Consider the following 13,146-nt stretch of genomic DNA (forward strand, 5'->3'; position numbering starts at 1 on the left):
CGCATGTACATGTACTGTACATACGGAAGTGTCAAGTAAAACATTATAATCTTGGGCCTAAGCTCTGTCTACCTACATGTACTGATCAGAGAAATGTATCATTGTTTTCGATACTTTCATAACATTGCAAAAGTTGTGGAAGTGCATGCATGCCGCTGAAGCAAATGTTAATAACTTTCAAGCAAAAAAGGGGTGCTGCACATTTCTATAACTAAAATAGTTACATGTATGTTAATGTTAATTAACTTTTCATGCCCAAAGTTATCATGCATACGTACAACACATTAAGTTACCGTGTAGGTTACAGGTACAAAGACTAGGATAGGAGTACACGCTAAACAACGAGCCTTTTGCGAGTTTAATTTGAATAAAATCTGGTACACTGAGTTCTTTAAATTCACGTGAACATAACAACTTGAATTCTTCCAACCAAGGCACTGTTGCTATACCTCGTGATTCAGGCAAGCTTCTGCTGAGTAAACGTCCTGCACCGATACACTGTTTTCAATGGATAAGAAGGGCACAGAGGAACCAGTCTATTCCAGAGATGGTGGTCACTATGAAAAACCTTGCCCCGAATCATGAGGTATAGCAACAGTGTCTTTAGTCTGCGGAACTCAAATTGTTATGTTTATGTGCAGTCAGATATTAACTCAGTGTACCTGATTTTATTCAAATTTAATTCACAAAAGGCTCATTAAATACATGTATGCATAAATACCAAATTGCTGATTGATAACAATCACTAATCAAGCAGTTTCATGGGTCACCAAACTACAACTTTGGCAGGAAGCTATCCAAATTCATCTCCTTGCCTGTGCATTTGGAGATAGAGCAAAAAATGGAGCCTTTTTTGTCATTTGCATCAACTGCATTTAACACCAACCACATCGCAGAAGCTGAACCATCAGCATTTCACAAATTTCTCTTTCAACAGCCAAAACAGCCTCACCACAAGAACAGAACCTTTCTTTCCAAAGGCAAAATCTATCCTGACTTGTTTTCATTGTTAGTAATCCAAAGAAGAGCCCTGCATAGCCGTTTTTTTTCTTGGCTACTATAGCTAGCTTGCGTGTCTTGATACTACTCTCCATTGGTGTATGTACCTTTATCAATCTCACAATTTTCACCCTCGTAACGGGCCGTGCAATCGCACGTGTATCCGCTCGGTGCCTGTGTGTTGGTGTAACAAACACCATCATTTTTGCACGGATGCGTATAGCATGGATTACGCACTGGAGGCTCTAGAGAAAAACAACAAAAAAAAAAACCAAAGATTTTTGTAACACACAACAACGGTGGGCATAACCGGGATTCAGGGAATTGGCAGATTGGAGATGAGGTAAGAAAAACAAGGTAAAAGTGAAGTTATAAAAACACTGTCTTGATGAGATTGGTTTCCGAGAATCAAGTATATTCTTTCCTTTTACAAACTGCTCACTTGGAAGCAGACACAAACATCTACATCGAATTGGCCAACCTGGACTTTGTCAGTGTCATGAGTCAAATTCAGAAAAACCAATCCAAATAAGTTTATTCAAGGATTGCTCTGTTACAACTCTCAAGGTGAGAATCTCAACATGACAGCCAAGAGGAAGATTATCCATGTATGAATAACAGCATGACTGCAACGCCAGTGCGGTTTTGTCCCACTTCAGGTTCCTCATTTTCTAGATTTGTGGTGTCTTTCCACCAAAGTTCCAGAGCTTCAAGAGAATGATCGCAACAGCAGTGACAGCACTGGATTTGCAATCACGATGACATGTCGATGGGTTATGTGCAGTGAAGGAGACAAAGTCAAGTGTTAGTTTACCAACTCAGAAAAATGAAAAGTGGAAGGTTTAGGAAAGGAAAAGTATGCACAAGACATCTGAACCAAAAAATGCATTCCTTTGTGTCCTTCAAAATTACTTCATGTATTGGTTATGATGAAATTCTCCATGGAAACGTGTGAAAACTGCAAATGGGGGACTTGCCATGCAAGTCCTGAGCTAGCTGTGGCTTGAAATTATGCAAAGACTACGGCTGTGGTTGAAGCCACTTCCAATCAAGTTGTGTGTCATCTTAAGCCGAAGCCGAACAATTTGGACATGGCTACATGTATCTGTGACTTTATACAACTTGTCATCATTCAAGGAGCAACACTTTTAGACTTTTCCAATGACACAAAGTCAGCATGTTGGATTAATTAAGAAAAAATTGATTTCAAGACAACAGAGGAGTTGTGCATAAAAAAACATTAGGAAAGGTCTTTGAAAACTGCCCAACTGCCTACAGAAAGCGTGCAGCATGATTGCAGAATGTGCAAAGGTATGGACCATGATCATGTCTCCCAGAAAAAACATAGATTTTTCCCTTGTCAAAAACATTTAAAATGAGATGATTATGATTCAAGGATAAAGACATGAAATAAATGTGCTTGTTGTTTGAACTCAATACTTGTACTGACTCAAAAGACTGATTCAAACAAACTGATTGAAAATATAATTGTTAAACAAATCCCAGTCCTTACATGTACTTCTCTGCATATCATTAAACAGGACGACACGGCAAGTGCCTCAAATTAGTTTCATGAATTAGTGTCTTCACTTCTGCTGAGAGTTCATTTAGCAGACTTGTTTCAATCTTTTCCATACTTCTACCCCCCTCTCCACGTACTCCTTACATCCCTCCTTCTTTTAAATCCTTGCTGAAGCCCCATGGAATCATTTTTTCCATCAAACTCTATAGTCATGTTCTTGGCCGAATTCTGATTTACACTCAATGCTTGGTGAGGCAATTTGTCCCTCGTAAAGCAGCTGGTGGACATTCATTACATTTCAGACAAGCATTCAAATCAACACACAATCACATGACCTTTGGCTTTATGACCTCATGATGAGGTCACATCAACATCACAGGGACTACTTACGACACCCTTGCTGCATTTCAAGTGGGCAGACACCCCACTCTACGTTACTCCAACTTGTTGCAGAATCCAGCAGAAGCCCTGTAACTTGTTCCATACAACCCACAAAATCCACGCCTAGGATGACGTCGCTGCCACCTGACAAGTCAATCGCCAAAAGTTCGCTGTTCATGGAGGCTGAGGCCAATGTCGTTGAGTTGTCATCCACAGTCAAAATGATGCTTCCTAGCGCAAATTGCAATCTTAAAAGCAGCCATTTGGTGTTGGTTGCGTAGTTGGGCCCAAGATCTGCTGACTTTGAAACTGCCCCGACCGTCCATGCAGCTCTGACAAAGCCAGAGGGGATAACAGACAGGGTGAAAGTGTCTCCATTGGAGCCTGTTTGAGTAAGGATTTCCCCTTCATCGCAAGTTCTGAAATTCAGCCAAGTTCCTAGAGAGCTCTGTAAATTTAGTACTGTGCTGATATTTACATATGATGAGACATTGAAGTAAACCTTGCTTGCAGGTGCATTCTGGGCAAGTGTTGGGTGGAAGGATCCTGTATCAAACATAAAACAAAAAAATCCAAGATAAACAAATTGCAATTCCCCGTTTCCAAAAATTACTCTTCAAAGAACAAACACTTTTAAAATATTGTTAACAAAACTATATGCAGAGTCCAACAATTCACATACATGTACAATAACAATACAAAAATATTGTAACATAATAAATACACTGCTCAAAAAGTGAAGGACCACTTTTTATTTTGTGTATACTTTTTTATATGAAACAGTTTACTGCTGATGTTTTGAAACATTTTTAAATATTATTTATTCCAATGAGACCGCCATCTAGACAAACAAGAAATGAAAGAACTAGACCCCACTCATTGCTTGGAAAAAAATTACAAGTTAAGAAAAAAGTGGTCCTTAATTTCTTTGAGTAGTGTACCACTTTTAATCAAAAATGCTGATGTGTAAAATGCAAAATCCAACCAAACACAGCGAACAACTACTTCCATGAAAGCATGCATACATGTATATTCAAAGATGGGCTTCATTCATCTGCAGGCCAACATCTACAATTAAGAGATGAACATTTGCTGCCAAAACAGGGTGCGGGGACTGCAGATACATGAAGATTCAACAAACAATCCTACAGGCTCCATCAGTTGTAAGGAATTTTAATTAATCTGAAGTATTTAGGACAGTTAAACATCAGTGTTTTGTTTGGCTACACCTCCAGGGTAGAAATGCATACCACTGTGATGAAAGAAAGAGACTGAAGTGGTTTATCCTTTTAATATTACTGTACTTGACATATAACTCTTCAAGTTCCCACAACCTGTAAACATTTGGTACACATTCAGAACGTGAAAACGACAAGAAAATTCTTACATAAATGGGTAACTCCAGAAATTAGGGGTCCATTTTTTTCATATTTTGTGTCCCTGTCACATCTGACATATGATTTTGTAAGTTCAGAACACATTTTCTAATTTACAAGAGTGATAAACTAATGCAGATTACCTGTCAAAAAAATAGTAAGAGTTTGAAATCGATTCTGGTGATATTTCCGTGTCAAATAATAAAGGTCAAATGTAACTGGGACCCGCAAAAATGTCACACTTTTGGACCCATAATTTCTGGCATTACCCAAATATAACTCGGCAGAAAGTGTGAGGCCACTATCAAAGGTCTGCATGTACACAAACGGTATGACGCCTGCTGTGAGCAAAGCAACAAGTTCAAAAATTCTGCCTGTTGGTTTTTAAATCCTGGGAGTCGACCAAGCTTTGAAATCCTACAGCATGAAAACCACAACCACTCAGCAAACTGGTACAAGTTTTCCCCCCCCGTAGGAAGTCAAGAGAATCAGAAGAATCTGCATGTATACCTTGCATAATTTAGGAACGAGTCAACACCCATTGCCACAGTTTAGACTGTGCACAAGGTGTGACATACATACATACACATACGTAATCACTATTAACAAATGTTTACAGCCCACATTTATTACATTTCAACATTCGTTTCTGTTTGTTGAGCAGAGTAATACAACCAGATAAATTCCTTGCCTGCGTAATGCCAGAATAACAAGGTCTAGCCATTGCGTGTCCAAGGCCCTAGTTATTTATTAACAGACTGTCAACACTTCCCGATTACATAGGACTGCTAGACTTGCATGCCCGCTAACCAAAATACCATCCACTTGAAGTTGATTGCCATCACACAGCTTGCAAATTGTCTCAGAATCTGTTAATTATTTACTGGTAGCTGGCACAGACTTGTGAAGAAAATATGCACAGGATAAATCATCTTTATAATTTGATATAATTGTTTTGACAAAGCTTAAACCATTATTACTAACAAAGGGTGCAGCCATCTAATTTTTGTGCACTACAAAAAAGTGCACATAGATTTTTAGGATCAAGAAGACACTTCAATACATGTATTGTTGTGAACTTTGAGGTTTTAAATTAAATTTATAAGCACAACCAAGTATTACATTAAACCCAGGTTTGGCACAATTTCACTGGATTCGGGAATGCATAAGAGGCAGCCACAAGTGCTTCAAGTTTTCATGAGACTTGAATCTGAAATTCCTTTTTTTTCAGCAAACATCAAGAATCCTTGGGTACTGGGTTAAAGACTTTGTAAACATGTCCATCCTGGTTGTATAGAAGAAAACTTTCCATCATAATTCTGATAAAATCCTTTAGCTTCAATGTACACACACACGCAAGGGTGTATTTGCCTGCAACTGGGGACCCCCTATTGTTCCTCTTTTGTTTGTACTTTAACTTTTTTAGAAGACCGCCCATATGTTTTGTACACAGTTGTCAATCGGGGACCCTCTGGCAATGGGGGACCTTATTGTCCTCTATTGTTCAAGGTCCCCAATTGAATGCAGAAACAAACTCACCCACCAACCAACCTTACATACCTAGTGTGGACATTCCTTTCTTTTCGTGCAGTTAAGAAAACTCAGTGAAAATACTCGTTTTTCTTGACTGGGAACAGGATTTTCAGCAGGCTTTTTGTACAAGGTTTCCTTGACTATTCCTCTTCCTTTTTATGACAGATGACCCCTACCCCAAAATGCCTCTAAACTTCTTTTTCAGAGAAGGGGAAACGTCCTGTGGACATGTGTAAGCCCACAGAATGTGGGCATCTTTTGTTCACAAGTCCACACTAGGTACGTAAGGTTAGCGCAGACACAAATACCAGTTTTACATACAAAGTGTGGACATTCCTTTGTTATCCTGTGGTTAAGGAAACTTGAGGAAAATGCTCCTTTTTCTCCTACTAGGGTAACTCCTTTGAGCTGGATTTTTGATGATGATTTCCTGGACTGTTCCTCTTCATTTTGCTACAGATAACCTTGACCCCAAAATGAAACTGTTTTTCAGAGAGGGGAAATCATTGTGTGGACGTGTGCGAGTCCACACAATGCCATCATACCCTACATTATGTGGACTTCTTTTGTGCAGAGGTGCACATTATGTATGCCATGCCCACCCATGCCCGCAGGTATCAATAAGCACATCTTGATACTGAAGATTATTCAGAAATTCAGGTGAACCGCACTCTTCAAAATCTACATATTTTGAATTGATTTCTCCACAGCAAGGAGTGTTTACATTTGACTGTGAATAACTATGTTAGAACTGGTTGCAATTGTTTCTTTAACCAAGAATTAAGGCACTAAGTAACATTTTAAAAATGTTTCTGTAACTTCTGTTACCTTCAAATTGACATGTACGGGGCAACGTTAAAATGAAAAGTGAAATGAATTTTTAAAGTTCAGAGATGCATAATACATGTACCGCAAAGGAAAGTCACTTGTATTGGCCATGGAAATTGTTAGGAATTACATGTAGATCTTACTGTAGTTGCAACAATGTACACCATACTATTTTTGAAATGTCCTAATCACAAGTAATCATACCGATTGTTCATCCATGACATGCGTCACCTGTTTTTATGCAAACCTTGTTATTAAAATGTTTAAAAACTACTTAAAATGATAATGGGACTTCCACAATACATGTACATGATGTGAGTCTTGAAAAATGTCCTGAGTAATAGTTTTGGTCATCCTTTGTTATCAAGTGAACTACATGTACTGTAAGCAAACAAACGTCAATAAAGGGATCACTGACTGAATACAAAGTAGTTAACAATTTCCTGTTGAAATCGAACTTGACTGTACAGGAAGTAATGGGGAATTAATAACTTCCTCAACTTACATGTAAGTATGATTGGGATCTGTACCATTGCTTTGCTGAAGATGTGGAACATAAGATAAATAAAGCTACACGTACATGTATACATCAAAAGCAGTAACCAACTGGATATCCTTTGGAATTCAGGTTCTACTCTTTAGAGTTTAGAAAACTACAAAAGCAAAATAACAAATGCACAGTGTTGTTTCAGTTCTAAATTTTTAAACTGGGGAGTCTAGTGGGGACTGACAAAAACCTTTCAACTGGGAGGAAAAAGAGCACTGCTTTAGCACAGGGTTTCAGGTCCACTTACATTGAATGACTCTCCTATGTTTTTGTAGTTTTTTTTTCTGTTGCTCGTGAACTTTGTGGGAGTCTGACAGGAAGACTGTTTTGTAAAAATTGAAAGCAATTTTACACCTTCCTAGACAGCTTTCTTTTATCAAGATACTGCTGTGTCAGATGAAATATTCCACTGTGTTAATTTACCAGTAGTGCCAAGCATTTTAAAATTGGCAGTCAGATTTTAAAGCTTGGGAGCTACTTTTTAAACACAATGGACAACAAGCAAAACTTGGTGGATGTTCATGTATGGATAAAGCAGACTGAATTTTAGAAAAAGCCTCTAGCTGTCGCAATTACACATGTACATGTAATTGGAGAAAGTTCCAGATGTACTCTGAATAAACTCTTGCGATAAATTATTTCTGTGGTGAAACTGATATCACCAATATCACTTTCATTTAACATTAAAAAATCTGAAACACTGACAATAAACCTGATGGAAGCAAGCCATATGTCATTTTGTTTCTACATGAGAGACAACTTTTAACACTGAAAAAGGCCTTGTCATGAGTTTGAGCCAAGAGAAGATTCAAATCACTTCAAATCACAGGGTATTTGTGCACGTACATGTACATGTATGTGCCTGCACCTTATTAAGAAAAGCAGATCTATGGGTAAAATCACCACTTTATGAGCTGGCTACAGATAGGAGACCAGAAATGACACAAAATCCTGCCATTTAAGACTGCATGCTCCATAACAAATAGATGCTGTCTGGAGTTTATCTGCCAGCCACGGACGGCTGGTTTCAAGTAACACTCTAACAATCTGTTCAATATCAAAACCCTTGGCTATGGTAGTACCACTTGCAAAGAACACGTATTCAAATTGTAACATCATGAACCTCAGCAGTGATAAGGAAAATTCTTGACAAAAGAAAGAAAATAAAATTGTAGGACACAAAAAAATGTCTCTGTGCAATGCCACTGAGTATAAGTGATGATGCAATTAAATTTAGCCATTCTAGCTCATCAAAAGCCTAGCAAGGTATCTCGTGGTCAGGCATTTACTGTTTCTGTTAAAGAAAGTGCCAGTTTCTGGAGAAATGATGAATTTAGGAGTTTTAAATCACAGCTCAAGATATTTCTTACGTTAGTTTGAACAAAGTTAACAGATTTTATTTTTGATGTACATTGGTTTTCTAATGTATTTTTGAGAAGCATTTTGAGATATTTCTTCCGAAATATTATGGATGTTTCCAAAGGCAATCATCACTCTTACAAGAGTTATATTCCGGATTCCCTCCTTTTTTTCCTTCATTCAAGGAAATGTACATAACATATCAGTACAACTATGGCCTTGCAGAGTCTTCATTTCATACAAGTACTAAACTAGGCCTTGGGAGTCGTTTTCGGTATTTTGGGGTTAGAAAATGAAATTAGGCCTATTACCACTTTCCGTGAGCCTGGGTGAACATGATGAAGACGTGTCATGCATGTTTTGTTATTAGGAGCAAGAATTGACTTTTAAAATCTTCGGAATTAAATTCATTACTTGCATCAAGAACTGTGAGAAAAGGGGCTTTCTCCATCCATCACGTCCATGATGGCGGATGCATCAAGGTAGGCTAAACAGCGAATAATGATGATAAAAATGAAACAGTGCCCCCTGTGGCCTGAAATCCATCCCTCTTGAATCGAAGTTTCCATGGCTAGCAAACTGGGGAGATTGAAATGAGTAGTCGATTGGCTCATGGAGGAATAAAACACATTCCTCCATGATTGGCTTAAACTGTAAAAAAAAATGTGGCAACTGTTTCATTTGTACGGCAGACGACAGCGGTGGGCCCCTTCCGTCAGCGTGCACACTGTACTTGGGCAGAGGCCACTGCAGCACAAGTTGAAGTTGACAAAATTAAAATAGTGAATGCCATACCGACATGATGGTTTACTTACCGAAACAAACGCAGATGATGGCTAATAATACCACCACTAAGCCTTTTTTCTGTTCCGTAGAATCCATGTTGTCTTCTTTCCTTTACTTAACAGACTGGAACATGGGTTTATCCCGGTTTGAAATTCGCCATTTTCTGACACTGACGGCTTGGTGGTCGGAAGTCCAATGGTACGGCGCGGTCGGTACGGGGCACGGGTCCCAACGTTAACGCTTCCGTTTGCATTACAAATACATGGGACAGGCCGTGAGTCTAGTATGCGAACGCTCGCTCAACATGCTGAATACTCGATAATTCAACCGATACTTTGATCTATCCACTAGTATCGGCTCTCGTCAATAAATCCATCTAATTTTCAAGAAAACCACAGTCGTTAGACAAAAAAATTGTATCAGATGTAGGAAAACCTAATTTCATTCCTTCACGTGATTAATTGCACATAGCTATTTTTTCCAAAGACGGAATATTCGGAAATCCAACATCTATTTTATCGGTACTGATAAAAATCGATTATGTCTGTTTAGACCGTCTGATGTAATTTACCCGTCACGGGTCAAAGTTCATAACGGTGGGTGGAGTGAGTTATCAGCAGGTTGCCGTACGTCAAGCCACATGTACATGTACATGTACATGTACATGTACATGTACATCTATATGTACATGTACATGTGCAGCGCCGAAGACTCAGTGTAGGCCTAATGCTTTCAATTGCCAATTTTCTTCTTGAATAGAAATGAATTTTACAATCAACCAGAACCTGCAAATATCAAAACTCATCTTTTAATAAGAGTAAATTTTTCCAAACGATTGTGATTTTCATTTCAGATGATGGACGAAAATGCCCTTTTGGAATCAACGTTTTTTAACTTCGACTGCAAACAAAAGATATGAGTCATGCATTTTTCTCGCAACTCAAAATTATGCTTTATCTTCAGGCACGAATAATCATCGTGTTGAAATTTCCGCTGCAATATCGTCCGGTGTGAATAAGTCAATAAAATAGTAAAATTTATTGTATAAGGGACAGGCCTACGTAAAGTAAAGTCTCTGTGCAATTGTATTTCGGACGATATCGGTTCATTTTGAATTAAAAAAAAAACCCGGAATGACACAGGATCATACTCAGGAGAGGGCTTTCTTTTGGGGCCAGCCTGAAGGCGGATATTTTTGTTTTCCATTTGATTCGTTGTTTGTTTTCGTCGTGTTTTGCTGTTCTTGTGTTTTTTCCCGTTCACTTGAATTTTTATAATTACTGAGGCAAAAACTGGACATGGGGGTGACCCCGTGGGGAAATATTTCAAAGGCGGGTCCAGAACCAAATTTTCGGGGCGAATTTTTTGGGGGGGGATTTCTGTGGAAATTTTTTCAGGTAACCGTTTATGGCTTTTCTGAGCTAAGGGTTGAGGTTACCTTTGGGGCTTTTTACAGGCTTTTGGAAAGAACGGAAATGAACATAGAACAAAACGTCGTCTTCCTTTCACAATAAAAATGGCCACTCCCCCTGGATCCGCCCTTGGATTAATTGTTTGTAACCTTAAACGCTTCTAGATCGCCTGCCGTTTCATCGCCGCCCTAGGTCCTAGTCTGTCGAAAATCATCCTAACGGCCCAAGTAGAGACTGCCCTCACATCCAAGTAGCTATAATATTTACATGATCTCAGTTTCAACACTGAGTCTTTATATGCAGCGAGTTGAACTAGTTTTTAGCTAACTCGCCACGGCCGCGAGATATAGTATCTCAAAAGAAAAATTCTGCAAGTGGCCCTTATACGCTTCCGTATAAACCAAACTGCAAAATAATTGTAAACAAGAGCCTACATCATCAGCGCACATTTGTGTTTAAAATCCTTTAAGGCAAAGAGGGGGAGCAAACAGCCCCCGCCCTTTCTTGCCCGACAATCGGCTTCCGCCTTCGGTATGACCCCCCCCCCCTTTATAGTGTTAAACCAATTTTGATGTGCTAAGAATATTTCTAGAAATAATGTGGTAAGGAGAGAGGTCCAGTAAAGAATGCTGGCAGATTAAATGAATTTGCATCTACAAATGCCAAGACTGGGGGGTTGTATCATGGGTAGTGCGATCGACTTTTTAACTGTTTAAACTGCGTCCAGAAAAAAAAAATTGTCCTACCAATTGAGCAACGCCCACTAGCACTCAGACGTAGACAACCTTAATCCCTCAATCGTGGCCAAGTCCTAGGACGCCACCAAGTAGTTTCGAACTACTCGTTGAAAAAGAAATTGGTTTCGGCGATGTGCACATTGCGCGAAATTATGAGATGAACATAAACAAGCCAGCGATGACAACCAAGCGCGCCATCTTCAGCCCGTAGAAGATGTGCGATTGCTTGGGCCTCTCCGGCAACGGTCGGTTTACTGTCGGCAGTCTGTGAGGTACGATACGTTGGTTTACATAACAGCGGCAACATGAAACATATCAAATAAATAGAAAGGATCATGAGCGATTGACGCGTAAACATTCGTTGCGTTGCAAGAAGTTAATTGACTGAGACCGTCCGGCCCTGTGCATTACTTACTGCATTAGGCCCCTAGCTAGATTACTTGGTAGATATAAACCACGGTTATCGTCAGACCAGCAGTAGCCTGTAGATTAGCGCTGTAGACTTCCAAACCATGCAGTAGTTTTTTCACGTGCATGGCAGCATCTGCAGCAGCCGCAGCAGGTGGAGCAGCAGTAGTCAACATGGAGATGGAACTGCAGAATGTACAGCAGGGGTGGAAAAAGGAAGGGCGCAAGACCGTCGACAAGGGAGGGAACCAGAGACCATCCAAGAAGGACTTCCAACCTCTGGATCAGCATGAAGAGGTTGAGGCCACTGGCTTCACTGCCGATTCAGGTGGGTGATATGGCTTCAGATTCATTGAAACGGTTCGGCCTAAATTCCTGTTTTTGAATTTCAGGGAAGCAGATTACGAATTTGGACAACTTGGGTGCTTCCAGATTTCAAGGAGTTTAGAAATAAGATAAACCTTCTAATTGGTGCAGCGTCAATTTACTTTTTGGTGTGTTATTTTTAAGTTGGTTCTTTACCCAACCACACCCAACTACCTTACAGTCCATTCCTTTCAACTTCCCTGTTACTCTTGCACATCCCCGTTTCTCTTATGTTCAGGGGAAATTTGGAATTTATTATAAATGCAAATTTATTCTCCTCCTGAGATCTTATGAAATATGAATTCAGCTTGTTCCATAGAAGCTTTTCATGTGATGTAACATGACAGGCAAAGACATTTCAGAAAGCGTACTATGTCCTTGAAGGCACTGGCATGTTCAAATCTGTGTATTTCTATTGGCCGAGTCATGTACATTTGTACGCCAGAATATTTAAAGCCTTTCTGCGCTCATCCGTATAAATTGAACGCTGATCATTAAAAATTGTGACTGAAAAAACTTCTATGAATGAGCACAGTGTTGTGTGTGCCCTTCACTGATGGAAAAGAGGACATGGTACCGTACATGTAGATAGATACACATGCTGGTCTCTGTTGCTTGTTGTTTAATATACCCAGGGCTCATGCCTAGGCCCTGTGGGTTTGTGTGCTGTTGAATAAAAGGAAACCAGGGTTCTTGGCACCTGGACGTCATTGCTAGGTGAGGGTGGATCCAGACCCCAATTCTGCAGTAGGGCCAAATTTCTGAAGAATTTTTTATGTAACCTTTTACGGCCTTTTTTAGGGGTCAAGTTTAATGTTGGGGCATTTTTCAAACTTTGGGAAGGAAAGGGAAATAAAAGAATCCCAAACAATTACCTATTTTTCATTCTATT

The 13,146-nt window shown here is 39.4% G+C and overlaps 2 protein-coding genes across 5 annotated transcripts in view; one reads left to right on the forward strand and one right to left on the reverse strand.

Moving 5' to 3' along the window:
* Positions 1 to 9,836, reverse strand: part of LOC110976401 (uncharacterized) — a 38,311-nt gene extending 28,475 nt beyond the window's left edge. The window contains exons 1-3 of one of the 3 annotated variants that reach the window (XM_022229628.2): positions 9,361 to 9,835; positions 2,912 to 3,448; positions 1,107 to 1,244 (exon numbers count right to left, since the gene is read on the reverse strand). In XM_022229628.2, coding sequence (XP_022085320.2) covers positions 1,107 to 1,244; positions 2,912 to 3,448; positions 9,361 to 9,427 — 742 coding nt within the window. In that variant the 5' untranslated portion in view covers positions 9,428 to 9,835. Of the gene's footprint in view, positions 1 to 1,106; positions 1,245 to 2,911; positions 3,449 to 9,360 lie in introns of all 3 variants that reach the window. The other 2 variants (XM_022229630.2, XM_022229629.2) reach the window with 2 other exon arrangements.
* Positions 9,837 to 11,630: 1,794 nt separating this feature from the next.
* Positions 11,631 to 13,146, forward strand: part of LOC110976309 (stomatin-4-like) — a 49,579-nt gene continuing 48,063 nt past the window's right edge. The window contains exons 1-2 of one of the 2 annotated variants that reach the window (XM_022229463.2): positions 11,631 to 11,752; positions 12,022 to 12,216. In XM_022229463.2, coding sequence (XP_022085155.1) covers positions 12,063 to 12,216 — 154 coding nt within the window. In that variant the 5' untranslated portion in view covers positions 11,631 to 11,752; positions 12,022 to 12,062. Of the gene's footprint in view, positions 12,217 to 13,146 lie in introns of both variants that reach the window. The other variant, XM_022229462.2, reaches the window with a different exon arrangement.

Source organism: Acanthaster planci, linkage group LG11 (genome assembly GCF_054643075.1).
Source record: "Acanthaster planci isolate LZ-2023a linkage group LG11, COTS_SCS, whole genome shotgun sequence".
NCBI classification, from domain to species: domain Eukaryota; kingdom Metazoa; phylum Echinodermata; class Asteroidea; order Valvatida; family Acanthasteridae; genus Acanthaster; species Acanthaster planci.